The 17500-nt window shown below is 40.6% G+C and overlaps 1 protein-coding gene across 1 annotated transcript in view; it reads right to left on the minus strand.

Annotated features, from left to right (window-relative positions):
• Positions 1-10582: 10582 nt before the first annotated feature.
• LOC125032099 (DNA polymerase zeta catalytic subunit-like) overlaps positions 10583-17500 on the minus strand; it is a 29133-nt gene continuing 22215 nt past the window's right edge. Inside the window, exons 9-19 of the mRNA XM_047623089.1 lie at positions 17089-17230; positions 16738-16868; positions 16260-16446; positions 15861-15959; positions 15480-15623; positions 14869-15117; positions 14282-14395; positions 13891-14081; positions 13455-13682; positions 12939-13227; positions 10583-12676 (exon numbers count right to left, since the gene is read on the minus strand). Coding sequence (XP_047479045.1) covers positions 12509-12676; positions 12939-13227; positions 13455-13682; positions 13891-14081; positions 14282-14395; positions 14869-15117; positions 15480-15623; positions 15861-15959; positions 16260-16446; positions 16738-16868; positions 17089-17230 — 1942 coding nt within the window. The 3' untranslated portion in view covers positions 10583-12508. The remainder of the gene's footprint in view (positions 12677-12938; positions 13228-13454; positions 13683-13890; positions 14082-14281; positions 14396-14868; positions 15118-15479; positions 15624-15860; positions 15960-16259; positions 16447-16737; positions 16869-17088; positions 17231-17500) is intronic.

Consider the following 17500-nt stretch of genomic DNA (forward strand, 5'->3'; position numbering starts at 1 on the left):
TCTTGGAGATCACGATTGTTAAAAGATGATAAAACTCTCAAATTATATTATAACTGTAGTGATTAAAACAATAGTTTGATGTACGAAAGAAATATTTAAACACACGCACTACAATAAAGAGGTAATCAAGACCCTATGCTTATATAGGGCTGTGCATACACCAGTACCTACCTACGCGCCCACAAACATAACACATCTTTACCTTCAGCTTATTGCTCCATTAAATCCCAGTACAATTCCTACTGAATGAATACACAAATAAAAAGTATATACCTATAATATCTTCAAAACTATCAAGACAAAACTTTCCCGCGGTCCTGCCCCCTCCCATATTTCACGGATGTTTAGGAGAAGGTGTGTGTGTGGGGGGGGGGGGGGGGGGGCAGGGGAGCGCTCGGGTCACCCAAACCGCAGAAAAGTTCAGGTCTAATAGATAATTAGGTAATTAGGAGAGGTGGGCTCAAGTTGACGGTTTACATAGTGATATGAATGATTTAAAGACAGGTAAAGATGATTATAACGTTTAAAGAAAAATTAACGCGGACCTGAAGATAACGTTTGAAATTATTCTGGAGTTAATAATTCATGATAGTGGCGATATTAGCAAGAAAAAGATAAAAAAGATGGTGATTAATAGCAATGCAATAATACTAGTATTAATGGTGATACTACCAAAAAAAATAACTGATTCAGTCATAACAAAAGTAATAGTACTGATAATGATTAAAATATTAAGGATACTCATAATTTTAACATTAACAATAATATATACGATGATAATGTTAATAATAATAATGATAATTGTCATAGTAATAATGATAATCGTTATCACTATCATCATGATGCTGAAGATGATGACGATAACGATAATGCTTATGATTATGATTATATTAATAATGATTATCATCATCATTATTACAATGATAATAAAATAATAGTATTGAAAATTATAGATGATTTAACTGCACCAATAACAACAACAACAAAATTGATAATAATAACAATAATATTATTTAAAAATAATAGCAATGCTAACAATGATAATAGTAATGCTAACAATAATTATAATAATAATGATAATTATAGTAATAATGATAATTATAGTAATAATGATAATTATAGTAATAATGATAATTATAGTAATAATGATAATTATAGTAATAATGATAATTATAGTAATAATGATAATTATAGTAATAATGATAATAATGATAATAATGATAATTATAATAATAATCATGATAATAATGATAATAATAACATCAATAATGATAATAACGATGATAATGATAATGAAAAGTATAATGATACCAGTAACAATAACCATGATGATAATAATAATGATTATGGTACTAACGATAATATTGATAAAGGTAATGCAAATAATAATAATACAATACTAATAGAAGTAACGATGAAAACAATAATAATAATAATATCAATAATAACTACAACAACAATAATGAAAATAATAATAATAACAAATATAATGATAATGATAGCTACTGTTGTATTAATGTCAATATGATTATTATTTTTACTACTATTATTTATATTATCTTTATGCAGTAGCAATAATAATGATGGTTATAACAACAATAACAATAATACCATCAATAGCAATATCATGATAATGATAATTGCATTAATAATAACAACAACAATAATAATATTATCAACATTGAGATTATCTTTCTCATGCTCTAAACATGGACCAGAGATGGTTCATATTTTAAAAAATCCTCTTGGCTTGCCGTCGACCACTTTCGAGAACGCATATGTACGCTAAAAGGTTATTATAGACCCAACACTGACATTAGATGCTTAAGTTACTACAAATGCGAAATGCTCTAAGTTTTTAGCTTAATGAACATTCCATCAAGAGAGAAACAAATAAGGTTTAAAACGCTTCGAGAACATAGCTTAAAAAATAGACTTAAATCGAAGGGAAATCAAAGAGAAATAATTATTTTCAAGGGTATATTCCCATATATCCGCAGAGGAGAAAAAAAACATGACCCAAAAATAGAGCAGCAATCGGAAATCACCGTCACCCTTTCTCCTTCCTCCTTCCTCACCTGGAACGGTTGGCGGGCTGGAGCTTTCATTAAAGATAATTTTTTTTTTTTTTTTTTTTCCGCTTTCATTTTTTTTTCCGCTTTCTTTTTTTCCGCTTTAATTTGTTTTCCTGATTATCTCATTTTATTGGTTTATTTGGAGGTTTCGTAAGACAATATTTGCATTATGTAATTTATATACATGATGATTTAACAACAGAATCAAGGTCTATATATTAGACATTTTGTATGGAATATTGTCCACGTTTTTATACGATGCCGAAATCCAGAGTCTCAGGTCCGAAAGTGTGGCTATCGATAATGGATATCATGATGGGGGGCATTGCTTGTATGCCGAGGTACTTTTCCAACGCCACTCTCGAAGTCAGTAATTCCTATCCCTTCTTTTGTCATTTATTTACTCGGCTGCATACTATTGGTCCTTATCCCACCTACTCCTGTTGAAGAAAAGGAATTTCTGGCAGAAAAATGCATAGAATATAAGGAAACACTAAATTATACAGAATTTGCATATAATATATTCTGGTGGACGAAATAAACTTACTGTCCTCTTGGGAAAACAATGTTCAGGCACAAATGCCAGAAACTCTATCAATAAGATATTCATGGATTTACTGAATCGAGCAATTTACTTTAAATAGAGCAACGAAGTGTAAATAAATGAATTAATTACCCGGGAAGTTCCGTCGCACTATCCCACCCCTATATTAATGTAGATTTGCCCCCTGTGAATTTCTATCCCCAAAGAGGATAAATTGACAAATTTGCTCCTGTTTGAGAAGCAATGGTCTTGGTTATCCAGACATGGCTTGTTTGGGCAGCTTCCTCGACAATAAACGCCACCTCTGCAGACAGTTTGTAATTCTGCTATTAAAGTCGCTCTTTCTGTAGGCGGAGGCGACAATGGTGAATAGTCATTATGTCCCGACTCTTCCAGTTTTGTATTCGGACGTTCTTCATCACTGAATTACAATATTTATTAGCTAATGCACATATTTTACGTAAGTCACACGCATAATCGTCCACTCTATAATACTTTTAGGAATGTGTGGATATCATTCCAGTCATCTGGAAGCCACTGACTGCTTCCTGTTACGCACTCACGCAAATATATTGTAGGGTACCGTACGTTTATCTTGGGCAGATGAAAGGATTCAAGAGGGATGTGTCCTTGATTCGAAAAAAAATAAAAATAAAGGTCTTGTTGAGGTCCTTGAGAGGGAGCCGGACCTCTTCAAACCTTTCAAGGAGGCCTCCAAATAAGCTAAAGATATTTATGCAGAATTGTAGTGGGATTACATAATATACGAAACTCATTTACAACTCTACACGGTATTTGTCCCTTGAACGAAACATATTGTGACTAAAAAGATTTTACTTATGCTAAAATGAGTAGTTACTAAAAATCTTTTGGAAGAAACACACCCCATGATATACTAACAGCATTTCTTATGAAAAATAAACTCTGCCACTGAGTACCATTATTTGACAAACGTAATTCCCTGTGACGAATTATTGCAAATCACTGTTCATATGAACTGGCTATTATAGATTCTGTATAACCTTTCAACTTACACAGTGGTAGGGGATATAATGCGCCGAGTCATATAGTTGTTGAAGGACCTTGCAATCCGAACAATTCACTGATAAAACAAATTAACCAGCGAGATTAATTTATTTACATTTGATTTATTGGAACGCACGTTCAATCATTAACATTTCTGGTATTGTGTAAATTTGTGGTGGTCGCCATTAGATCCGAGTGTGGGGCTTTCCGATCATGACTTGTCCCAAAGGAAGTTCTCGCCCCTGCTTGGTCGCTATTGCTGTCAATGATATCGCATAGGTTGTTCCACCGAGTCTTGATAAGACGCTGGAGTTTAGATTTTAGACTAGACATGGGTGAGGTCGCGCGGTACTCTCTAGTCAAGTTCGGGGACTCTTAAAGAACTTATGCGGACTCAAATAAAGCATGTAGTAAAGGTGGGAAATAAAACAATGACAATGGCAATGACAATGACAGTGGTAATGACAACAATAATGCCAGTGACAATTATAAAGATAATGATAATGTTAATGGTAAAATTAAATTATGTAATTCTTCACAAAGCTTTGATTCATTTCATTCCTAGGTGAAGAAGAAATGAAGAACAGGCCAAATTTCCCCAAGATTTTCCCTGGTAGAACTCGCCAGATTCCCCTTTACATCGTTCCAGTGGGGCTAGACCTGAGACGAGGGAGAAATCGGAAGTGAATATCAAATTGATAATCCAATATCCATAGTTCTTTTTATATATTAGTAGAAATGAGAACAAACAAGGCTTTTTTGAAGTCTGCTTTGAATATCATAATCTCACTCATTCGTTCGTCTGGTCATGATGATAATGATGAAGGTATTTCATGTGATTAAAGTGTGTAAGGAATGCGCCGCGATTGGTCACGTTTGACGCACCAGATAATTTCCAGTAATCATCCAGACATGAGCAAAATACTCGATCTTTATGTCTTGCAGTAAACAAATGTTTCCTGTTCTTTTATCACTACATTATGGGCAACTGTCGAAAATGCAAGCTAATATAGTAATTATAACACTTGCTTGTATTTTGTTATTTTAGGTGGTACTCTTTATTTTGTTTCTAACCAGAACTTTAAGACTGAACTTTTAACTTGCTCTCTGGGCAAACTAATAAACAATCCTCCAAATAATAAGTAAAACTGATAAACATAGACGAAGAACAGCTTATAATACATCCAATGTCAATAAACCCCACCGCTAGCTACACACATGGATATAAACAACTAGCCTTTTGACCTAGAATAGGGATTCCCAAACTAGGGGCCACGGGGTACTTTTTGTAGGCCCATGGAGCAATATGAAAATTATGACGTCGAAATAACTGAATCTTATCTCACATATAGTCCTTACATACAATCATTTATCACTCACATATCAATAAAATAGAATATTTCCATAAAGTGTTCTAATCATATAGCCATTGAAACCATTACGCTATTTAGAACAAGTAATAAGTGAATCTGAGATGGGGACAAACACTTAACGGGGCCATGGAGTTTGTTGCATAATGGTCGGGGGTAATATATTAAAAAAATAGCTTCGGAACCACTTTCTTAGAATATAACTAATGTCTAATATCCGATGCCACCTCACAGAGGCTTTACATAGTAGTCTTATATTTGTATCGACGTTTGGGTATCACGCTGGACCAGATAACGCAGGATGTATGAAGGATGCTCTCCAATAACGTACCCGGCAATGTCGCACTCCCCAAGGACGCACCCGCCATTGTCATACTCACCTAGGACGCACTCACCAATGTCACACTCACCAAGGACGCACTCACCAATGTCGCACTCACCAAGGACGCACTCACCAAGGACGCACTCACCAATGTCGCACTCACCAAGGACGCACTCACCAAGGACGCACTCACCAATGTCGCACTCTCCAAGGACGCACTCTCCAAGGACGCACTTACCAAGGACGCACTCACCAAGGACGTACTCACCAATGTCGCACTCACCAAGGACGCACTCACCAAGGACGCACTCACCAAGGACGCACTCACCAAGGACGCACTCACCAAGGACGCACTCACCAAGGACGCACTCACCAAGGACGCACTCACCATGGACGCACTCACCAAGGACGCACTCACCAAGGACGCACTCACCTAGGACGCACTCACCAAGGACGCACTCACCTAGGACGCACTCACCAAGGACGCACTCACCAAGGACGCACTCACCAAGGACGCACTCACCAAGGACGCACTCACCAAGGACCCACTCACCAAGGACGCACTTACCAAGGACGCACTCACCAAGGACGCACTCACCAATGTCGCACTCACCAAGGACGCACTCACCTTGGACGCACTCACCAAGGACGCACTCACCAATGTTGCACTCACCAATGTCGCACTCACCTAGGACGCACTCACCAAGGACACACTCACCAATGTCGCACTCACCTAGGACGCACTCACCAAGGACGCACGCACCAATGTCGCACTCACCAAGGACGCACTCACCTTAGACGCACTCACCAAGGACGCACTCACCAAGGACGCACTCACCTAGGACGCACTCACCAAGGACGCACTCACCAAGGACGCACTTACCAAGGACGCACTCACCAAGGACGCACTCACCAATGTCGCACTCACCAAGGACGCACTCACCTTGGACGCACTCACCAAGGACGCACTCACCTAGGACGCACTCACCAATGTCGCACTCACCTAGGACGCACTCACCAAGGACACACTCACCAATGTCGCACTCACCTAGGACGCACTCACCAAGGACGCACGCACCAATGTCGCACTCACCTAGGACGCACTTACCAAGGACGCACTCACCAAGGACGCACTCACTAATGTCGCACTCACCAAGGACGCACTCACCTTGGACGCACTCACCAAGGACGCACTCACCAAGGACGCACTCACCTAGGACGCACTCACCAATGTCGCACTCACCAATGTCGTACTCACCAAGGACGCACTCACCAATGTCGCACTCACCAAGGACGCACTCACCTTGGACGCACTCACCAAGGACGCACTCACCAAGGACGCACTCACCTAGGACGCACTCACCTAGGACGCACTCACCAATGTCGCACTCACCTAGGACGCACTTACCAAGGACGCACTCACCAATGTCGCACTCACCAAGGACGCACTCTCCAAGGACGCACTCACCTAGGACGCACTCACCGATGTCGCACTCACCTAGGACGCACTTACCAAGGACGCACTCACCAATGTCGCACTCACCAAGGACGCACTCACCTTGGACGCACTCACCAAGGACGCACTCACCAAGGACGCACTCACCAAGGACGCACTCACCAAGGACGCACTCTCCAAGGACGCACTCACCTAGGATGCACTCACCAATGTCGCACTCACCTAGGACGCACTCACCAAGGACGCACTCACCAAGGACGCACTCACCAAGTACGCACTCTCCAAGGACGCACTCACCTAGGATGCACTCACCAATGTCGCCCTCACCAAGGACGCACTCACCAAGGACGCACTCATCAATGTCGCACTCACCAATGTCGTACTCACCAAGGACCCACTCACCTTGGACGCACTCACCAAGGACGCACTCACCAAGGACGCACTCTCCAAGGACGCACTCACCTAGGACGCACTCACCAATGTCGCACTCACCTAGGACGCACTCACCAAGGACGCACTCACCTTGGACGCACTCACCAAGGACGCACTCACCAAGGACGCACTCACCAATGTCGCACTCACCAAGGACGCACTCACCTTGGACGCACTCACCAAGGACGCACTCACCTAGGACGCACTCACCAATGTCGCACTCACCAAGGACGCACTCTCCAAGGACGCACTCTCCAAGGACGTACTCACCAAGGACGCACTCACCAATGTCGAACTCACCAATGACGCACTCACCAATGTCACACTCACCAATGTCGCACTCACCAATGTCGTACTCACCAAGGACACACTCACCAAGGACACACTCACCAAGGACGCACTCACCAAGGACGCACTCACCAAGGACACACTCACCAAAGACGCACTCACCAAGGACGCACTCACCAAGGACACACTCACCAAGGACGCACTCACCAATGTCGCACTCACCAATGTCGTACTCACCAAGGACACACTCACCAAGGACGCACTCACCAAGGACGCACTCACCAAGGACGCACTCACCAATGTCGCACTCACCTAGGACGCACATACCAATGTTGCACTCACCAAGGACGCACTTCCCAAGGACGCACTCACCAAGGACACACTCACCAAGGACGCACTCACCAAGGACGCACTCAACAAGAACGCACTCACCAAGGACGCACTCACCAATGTCGTACTCACCAAGGACACACTCACCAAGGACACACTCACCAAGGACGCACTCACCAAGGACGCACTCACCAAGGACACACTCACCAAGGACGCACTCACCAATGTCGCACTCACCAATGTCGTACTCACCAAAGACACACTCACCAAGGACACACTCACCAAGGACGCACTCACCAAGGACGCACTCACCAATGTCGCACTCACCTAGGACGCACGTACCAATGTCGCACTCACCAAGGACGCACTCACCAAGGACGCACTCACCAAGGACACACTCACCAAGGACGTACTCACCTAAGACGCACTCACCAAGGACGCACTCAACAAGAACGCACTCACCAAGGACGCACTCAACAATGACGCACTCCCCAAGGACGCACTCACCAAGGACGCACTCACCAAGGACGCACTCACCAAGGACGCACTCACCAATGTCGCACTCACCAAGGACGCACTTCCCAAGGACGCACTCACCTAGGACGCACTCACCAAGGACACATTCACCAAGGACGCACTCACCTAGGACGCACTCACCAAGGACGCACTCACCTAGAACGCACTCACCAAGGACGCACTCAACAAGAACGCACTCACCAAGGACGCACTCACAAATGTTGCACTCACCAAGGACGCACTCACCAATGCCGCACTCACCAAGGACGCACTCACCAATGCCGCACTCACCAAGGACGCACTCACCAATGCCGCACTCACCAAGGACGCACTCACCAAGGACGCACTCACCAATGTCGCACTCACCCAGGACGCACTCACCAAGGACGCACTCACCAATGTCGCACTCACCATGGACACACTCACCAATGTCGCACTCACCAAGGACGCACTCACCAATGTCTCACTCACCAAGGACGCACTCACCAATGTCGCACTCACCAAGGACGCACTCACCAATGTCGCAATCACCAAGGACGCACTCACCAATGTCGCACTCACCAAGGACGCACTCATTAATGTCGCACTCACCAAGGACGCACTCACCAATGTCACACTCATCAATGTCGCACTCACCAAGGACGCACTCATCAATGTCGCACTCACCAAGGACGCACTCATCAATGTCGCACTCACCAATGTCGCACTCACCAAGGACGCACTCACCAAGGACGCACTCACCAATGTAGCACTCACCTAGGACGCACTCACCAAAGACGCACTCACCAATGTCGCCCTCACCTAGGACGCACTCACCAAGGACGCACTCACCAATGTCGCACTCACCAAGGACGCACTCACCAATGTCGCACTCACCAAGGACGCACTCACCAATGTCGCACTCACCAAGGACGCACTCACCAATGTCACACTCATCAATGTCGCACTCACCAAGGACGCACTCACCAATGTCGCACTCACCAAGGACGCACTCACCAATGTCGCACTCACCAATGTCGCACTCACCAAGGACGCACTCACTAATGTCGCACTAACCAATGTCGCACTCATCAATGTCGCACTCACCAAGGATGCACTCACCAATGTTGCACTCACCAAGGACGCACTCATCAATGTCGCACTCACCAAGGACGCACTCACCAATGTTGCACTCACCAAGGACGCACTCACCAATGTTGCACTCACCAATGTCGCACTCACCAAGGATGCACTCACCAATGTCGTACTCACCAATGTCGCACTCACCAAGGACGCACTCACTAATGTCGCACTCACCAATGTCGCACTCACCAAGGATGCACTCACCAATGTCGTACTCACCAATGTCGCACTCACCAAGGACGCACTCACTAATGTCGCACTCACCAATGTCGCACTCACCAAGGACACACTCATCTAGGATGCACTCACCAATGTCGCACTCACCAAGGATGTACTCACCAAGGACGCACTCATCTAGGATGCACTCACCAATGTCGCACTCACCAAGGACGCATTCACCAATGACGTACTCACCAAGGATGTACTCACCAATGTCGCACTCATCAAGGACACACTCAGACGTACTCATCAATGTCTCACCCACCAAGTACACACTCACCAATATTTCACTCACCTAGGACGCACGTACCAAGGAACACTCACCAGTGTCTCACTCCCCAAGGACGCACTCATCAATGTCGCACTCACCGATGTCGCACCCACCAAGGACGTAAGAACCAATATCATACTCACAAATGCACCAGGATGACAATTCAACAAGGTTGCACTCATCACAACAAACTAATCAAGGATGCACTCTGGATGCCCCGTCTGGCTGTTTCAGATAGGGCAGAGAAATACATGTACTTTTGGACTCGCATAGTTATTTTTTCTAGCTCTCCAAAGTCTGTCATATATACATTAAGCACCTGCCTTATCTATGCTGTAACTCATGATCCAACATATTTCTGACTTTAGAGAAAAGATGTGATTTTAGATTCCAAAGTAACAGCCAACATCATTATTAGTATCATTGTTTGTCGACAAAAGCAAATATGACCTAACTTGTTCTTCTCAAGGAAAATCTTATAACTAAAGCTATTACTTCCATAATAGCTTTTATGCTTACAATCAGTTTTTCACTGTATGTCCAAACTGATGAAGAAGGCCGGTTTTTCATTATCTGAGTATTGTTGAAGGACTGCGACTGAAAACCAATAATTAAAAACATCCAACCTTTAATCAACAGTAAAAAAGTTACACCATATACATTCATAAATACTATACTGTACATTATATTACTATATATTCATAGTTTTGCATAGTGTACACTTTACAACTGTGATAGAAGCAGTCAATAAAACCATACATTTTGAATGCCGAGACTGTAATCATTAAAAATAAAAAATAATTTATCGTTAATAAAAAGAATACTTACAGGTTAAATTGACTGATCATATCACATAAATCACATTTGTGACACTTGAATGCACACGATAAAACCTTGCTCAAACTCCGAAATTGCAGTTATTAAAAATATACAATCGGTGATAACTCATCGGAAAAGGGAAAATAAAGGAAAGGAATTGTACTTTAATTATTGGCAGACACAATCTTCCAAATATGGGATAAAAATAGACTTACAAAGGAATAAAAAGAGAATATGAGAAAATGAGAGAGATGAGATAAAGAGTAAGAAATAGAAAGAATGAATGAGAGAATTAAAAGACCGTAAAAGAGATGTCTCAATGATGCATGCTTTAAAAGGAAGGAAAGAGAAGAGATTAAAATCATTTGATTTTTAAAAATAAGATGACAAATAATGCGAAAAAAAACTCCAATTTCACTCCCATTTTGAGCCACACCATGCAAAAAATGCCTCTATAAAAATTCAAGAAATACTTGTGTCTTTTTATTTTTAATAAATTTCACATCCACCTTCTATGATCTTTTCATATCTGGAACCACAACTAACAAAATACTGTTATTTCCCTTGGACACTTTTCTGCATTTGAGGATAGTTATATACTGTATAAAGCCTAAAATAAGGAAAAACAAAACAGAAAAAAAAGACGCCACGACTAAAATCCAAAATACATTTGTACTATAACACTGAACACAAAACTTAAGTAATAACATTTGAAAATATTCAATGGTAACAAACGAGTACAGGGGTTCACATACCCTGTGACAGAATTGTCGACAAGTAATGTAAAACCTATACTTGATTAAAAAACAAAAAATTACATAATCATAATAAACTCAAAAAGAATTTTAAAAAATAACAATTAAATGGTATCATAATGATTTTGTTCTCATTATTCATTTGATAATTACAATTAATATTACTTAATATATTGCAGGACCATGCTAAAATAGCTGCATGTAGTATGTTTGTCAAAGATTCAATAACCCACATGAATGTTGTCTTTTCAAAAGTCAGTCACAACATTTAAGGTATTGTTTTATTCATTATTGTACACTTTTATTACCATACATATTCACTTTGTTATCAATCTCTAAAAGATTATCTTCAAAACAGAGGCTTCACACAGTAGAAAGATAAATACAAATATTTACATAAGATACAATCAACAAAGGTCAAAATGAGATCACAAAACAGTAAACCTAAAAATCTTTACCCTTTTACCTTATCGCTCAGAGTATCTAACAGTATGATTTCATAATCAAGACAATCCACAATTTTTTTTCATTTTTATATAAAACTCTCAACAGGCAACAAAATCTAACTTACCGGGCTTCCATCTCTTCTTATACTAAAATAAACCTATTACAGATGAGACAGACAGTTCTTAATTGTACACTGCCTCATAAACAAAACAAAAAAGTAAATGAGACAAAACATTTCAAAAACCAAGAAAGTTATTGAAAAAACAAAGAAAATTAAATTCTAACACCCAGGTTTTTAACCTATTTTCCAGTACACCAATTTTTTTCCAACCGTCATTGAGTATTTGTGTTTATCTGGTTTACACATGTATATCTGTGTTTATTCATTCATAAGACTTGACAAAAGTATGTGTTCCCAACTTACTACAGGCTTTCCATCAGAATGTCCCCTTCCCCCCATTAAAAAAAAGGCAAATACCAAATACAATGGATAAACCTTGCATCACCAAACAATAATCACACAGGACTTGTACTTCCTGCCTCGACAACATTTTGAACCACTTTCTGAAGCTGAGAAGCAAGCATATGTTCTTGTCTGGCTTCTTCTCGCTTGTATGTAACAGGGCAATCCAAGGAAATGCACTCAATATCAGCGACGTGACAACCCAAACAGCCTTCACAGACCTGTAGGCATAAAAAAAAGTATTTGTATATATATATAAATCTTGTCTCAGACCACAGGAAACTGCACACTTACAATAGCAATTACAAAGAAGAATACCTATTACTTTGATTTAATATGAAGAAAATATATGAATACAATGCCTGGAAATAATTATCTTCCTTTCTCTTATAGCTGAGGAATAATTATGGGCCTGACACACTAAAAATGTAGATAGTTTTAAAATATAAATATTCAAAACAAGGAAACTGTAAAAACACAAACCTTTCTTAGATGTTCCAGTGCCCTTTCATAGGACCGTATTTTTTCATTAAGACATAAAACTGTAGTCTGTGGTTTAGTCTTACAATCTGGACAAAGCCCAGGTCCCTGAGATGTTGGAGCCGTCATGGTGGTTGCCCCACAAGCAACGCAGGACACAGGTGTAAAGTATCGTGCAATTGACATTCCACGCGAATTATGTGAAGCAACAGATTTCACAAGGGATCCATGACTGGCTTCAGCTACTATTGCTTTATTTTGCTGGGCTGTTGGTCTTGGTAAATCATTGTACCTGCAGTGATAAAAGTAAATCCCAAATATCAGCAACACTTCCAACAGGTAATCACAAATCACAAATCTCGTGTACCCTTATATTAGAGTAAAAACAGAAATATATTTCCACAACATAAAAACTAACACTGTTATTAAGATTACTAATCACCTATACTAGAATTAAGATAACTGAACAAGACGTACACTAGAAATAAGGCAGCTAAACAACTGTTCTCTAGAACTTACCACAAATTAACATCTACTCCTAATAGAGAGAAGCACCTCTCCAAAGGGGGAATGATAGCTCGTGTGATGTAATAGATGGAGTTGATGCGAAGGGCAGGATCCAATAGGACATTTTTTGGAGATCGCACCAGCTGAATAAGAGGTAATCCAGGAGCACCATACACGATCACATATGGGACACGCTCTCCTGTTCTGGGTTCTCTCCTGCGATCTTTCCGTGTCCATTGTCTGCAGATACAAGTTCAAATATTCAAAAATCTTGACAAATGACTCATAGTTACTTGTGAAATCTTTGAGTAAACTGTCTTTTGCACGGAGGAATTTTCACAATCTTTAATGCATTTCACCATCTAAATATCAAACCCTTAGATTATCAATAAAATATTCCCTATGCATAACCACAGTCCCAGCCCAAAAGCCACACACACACACATACCTTGCCAGCTCTAAGGCTGGGACAGTTGCTCCAGGTTTGTATCCCTTGACTCCTCTGTATTCCTTGGCAAATATGTAATCTTGGATGGATACCTTTCCCTGGAGTATCTTGATAAACTGCCTCTGTACAAAGTCCTTCACTTGCGAGATGTCCTTTGTTTCAAAAAGCAGTCGCAGGGATTTCTCTAGGATCTGTGAAAGGTTTTACCCTAATGTTAAAACTTACTGATGCTTATGCGGAATACTGGCAAAGTATTATCAAACTGACTACTACAAGCCTAACAACAATATTAATTACAGGAACACAGACTTTATACTTTCCAAACAATTTGAAAACCTCATTGGCAATATTACATCAAGAAAGTCTCAAAATAAAAAGCTCCCATGCTTACTTTGGCAATGGCAGGACAACCATCCCTCCGCACAGTTTCAATGCCTTTTGCGTCATACTCGGGATCACGTTGGTCTCGAGTCTCGTACATGTAGCCAACATACCGCTTTTTTGTCTGTTAGAAAGAAAAAAATTTGAATCTCTGATAATGGGATATAAACAATCAATATCAGATGCAGAAAGGGGAGGAGGGAGAGCAGGGGGAAGGGGAGGAGGGAGGAGGGAGGAGGGAGGAGGGAGGAGGGAGGAGGGAGAGCAGGGGGAAGGGGAGGAGGGAGGAGGGAGGAGGGAGGAGGGAGGAGGGAGGAGGGAGGAGGGAGGAAGAAGAGGAGGAGGAAGAGGAGGAGGAAGAGGAGGAGGAGGAGGAGGAGGAGGAGGAGGATGGAGAGAGGAGGATGGAAGATGAAGGATGGAGGAGGACGACAGAGGAGGGGGATGGAGAAGGGGGATGGAGGCAGAGGATGGAGGAGGAGAATGGAGGAGGAGGACGGAGGAGGAGGACGGAGGAGGAGGATGGAAGAGGGGAGAAAGAAAGAAAGCAGGGAAAACAAATATGATGATATAAAGAAAAAGAAAAAAAAAACTTACCTGCAGAATACAAGGAAGATACACCTTTTCAAACTTAAGCTTGACTGGCTTAGGGTACATCTGCGTCACCTGTTCAGCAATCTCGCTGCCAATGACAAATGCCTGGTCCTTTGTACGACCAGGCAGGTGGACAAAGAGGGAGTCTGTGTCTCCATACACAACATGGGCCTTCCATGCTTTGTTCGAATTGATGAACTGGATGCATCGCTCTAGGGTCTCGCGACCTTTGCTCACAACACTGTCACCCACCTGAAAGTAGCACAGGAACTCGTTGAAAACACTGTCATCTTTTACATTCTGTTAATTATTCCATCAGTTTTTAGCTCATCTTTATCACTGTATCGTCTACCTGCTATTGATATATTATCTATGTCATTATCTTCGGGCCAAAACTGAATGGTATGATATTGTATGAACTTTGTACTGAGAATAATAGCAATATGGCAATAATAAGGTAATAATGGAGGATAATAACAATTAAATAATAAAATAATTATATCATAATGAGTACACTTATAAGTACTCATAAATCACCATTCCCTATAACCTCTATAACCAGTAAGCAAAAAAGCACATGATTAGACCATCAATATGCCTTAAACTCATCTCACCTCTGAACAAGGCATACGGCCAGAGAAGTTCGCACTGGTGTAGCCATAGGTTACATTGGCAATGAGCTTCAGCCCCAGTTGGCGAGAGTGGAGCACACGTTGAAGGGATGTGTCGTTTTTGTACACTTTCATCATCCTCTTTACCTGGAAACAAGATGTGAAAAATTATACTATCAAATTATTAAAAACAGTATCTGGTGAGGGAACAAAAAATAAAATAAAAGCAAACACCAGGATTAATCAAAGAAGAATATAATGTAAACTGCTTTGAAAGGTTAGTATTATATACTTACTGAATGAGGATAAGAAGCATAAGAATTACAGAACAGCTTTCTTCTTCTCCAGTCTACATGTGAACATATACCATTCGAAAATACTCACCATTATCCTTGTATTCAAAATCTCCTCCAGCATCTTAGGAAGAACACCTCTCCTGACACTTGCAGGCACAAAAGCAATACCACAGGGTGATATGTTGACCTGCAATAATGGGAAATAAACCATATCATTAGCTTCTGAAAGTTATGTAAGAAATTTGTATGTAATCTATCTATCTGTTTATATTTATATATCTATCTTTCTATATTTATGTAGATCATATTTTATCTCAAGTAAAAAAAGCTAAAGTGAAAACAAGTAAAAAGTAAATCTCTTAAAACAAGCTTTAAAAGTTTTTACCTGTAGAATGTTAGTTTACTTTTGTAATACATAATCTAATTTAAAAATTACATAATTCTTAATTAATAAAACACAACAAGTGAAAAAAAGATATGTTATTACCTTATCCACAAACTTGGAGAGCTCCTGCGGACTGACCCTGAGGCGGGATGTTCCGAATTCAATAGGCTGTGGACCATCTAGGTTGTTGATCCGTCCAATGCATGTTGAGTAGCAGTAGTTGTATGCAATCATCATGGAAGGATAAAGACTCTGGAAGTCTAGCACCACAACTGGATCTGTGTAGAATCTGCAAAATGTTGTATTTGTAGTGTAAATCTAAGTAATATATTAGTCATTTATCTGTATATAAATGGTACTGGTGGAAGACATGATCCAGTCCAGTCTTTGGGAATTCTTGTTTAATCAATAACTGTTCAAAATTCAAATTTATGGGGATGAGGATTCAGCTGAAGAGACAACAGCAAAAGAAACAAAAAGAAACCAACAAAACATGGCCAAATTCTTATAACTTGACTCATTCACTTTGGCGTCTGTCACACAACAGTATTTATCGCTCAGCCTATCATCATTCTCATACCTTGATTCTGGTTCCATGGTGAGAGCAATCCACTCAGGGGCTTTCATGGCAGCCCTCTGCTGGATGCTGGGAGAGACTGCCACCATGTTGGCACCTCTCGTTAGACGCAGCATCATTGATTCCACACGATACTGTAATCGAAACAGCATTAGCTATGGGAGCCTTACAGTTATTGAAAGATTGATCAGAATAATGATGTGAATTACCCAAACTTTAAATCTTATCCAACAGATTATGTAACATATCATTTACATGTATATGAATATACATTTACAAACTTTACACGTACATATTTATATACAAACAAATTTTTCCATAATTGTGAGAAAAACATGAAATAATGGAACTAACCTGTGATCCACGAGCCAATACATCATAGAACTGAATTCCAAACACCCTTGCCAGTTCTGCTGTACGATGAATAAGATCTAACCGGTGTAGCAGTTCTATTGTGAGACTACAGCGATTTAGATAGTGCTCCAGGGTGCGCCATCTACAAAAATAAAAAAATAAAATACATAAGAACAAAAAAGTATATATTGCATACATTTATGTATATCTGTTTACAGATATGCATAAATATATGCATATTTATCAATCTATATACTTATATATATGTAATATTTAACTATTTATCTATGTACTAGGTGTGAGGACTTCTCGTGCATCTGAAGGGGAGTGGACAGGTTTGTGAGGAAAGCATGAGCTAAGAACATACATATTTGTGTAATCTGTCTGCACTATCCTACACATACAGATTACA

Source organism: Penaeus chinensis, chromosome 14 (genome assembly GCF_019202785.1).
Source record: "Penaeus chinensis breed Huanghai No. 1 chromosome 14, ASM1920278v2, whole genome shotgun sequence".
In the NCBI taxonomy this organism is placed as follows: domain Eukaryota; kingdom Metazoa; phylum Arthropoda; class Malacostraca; order Decapoda; family Penaeidae; genus Penaeus; species Penaeus chinensis.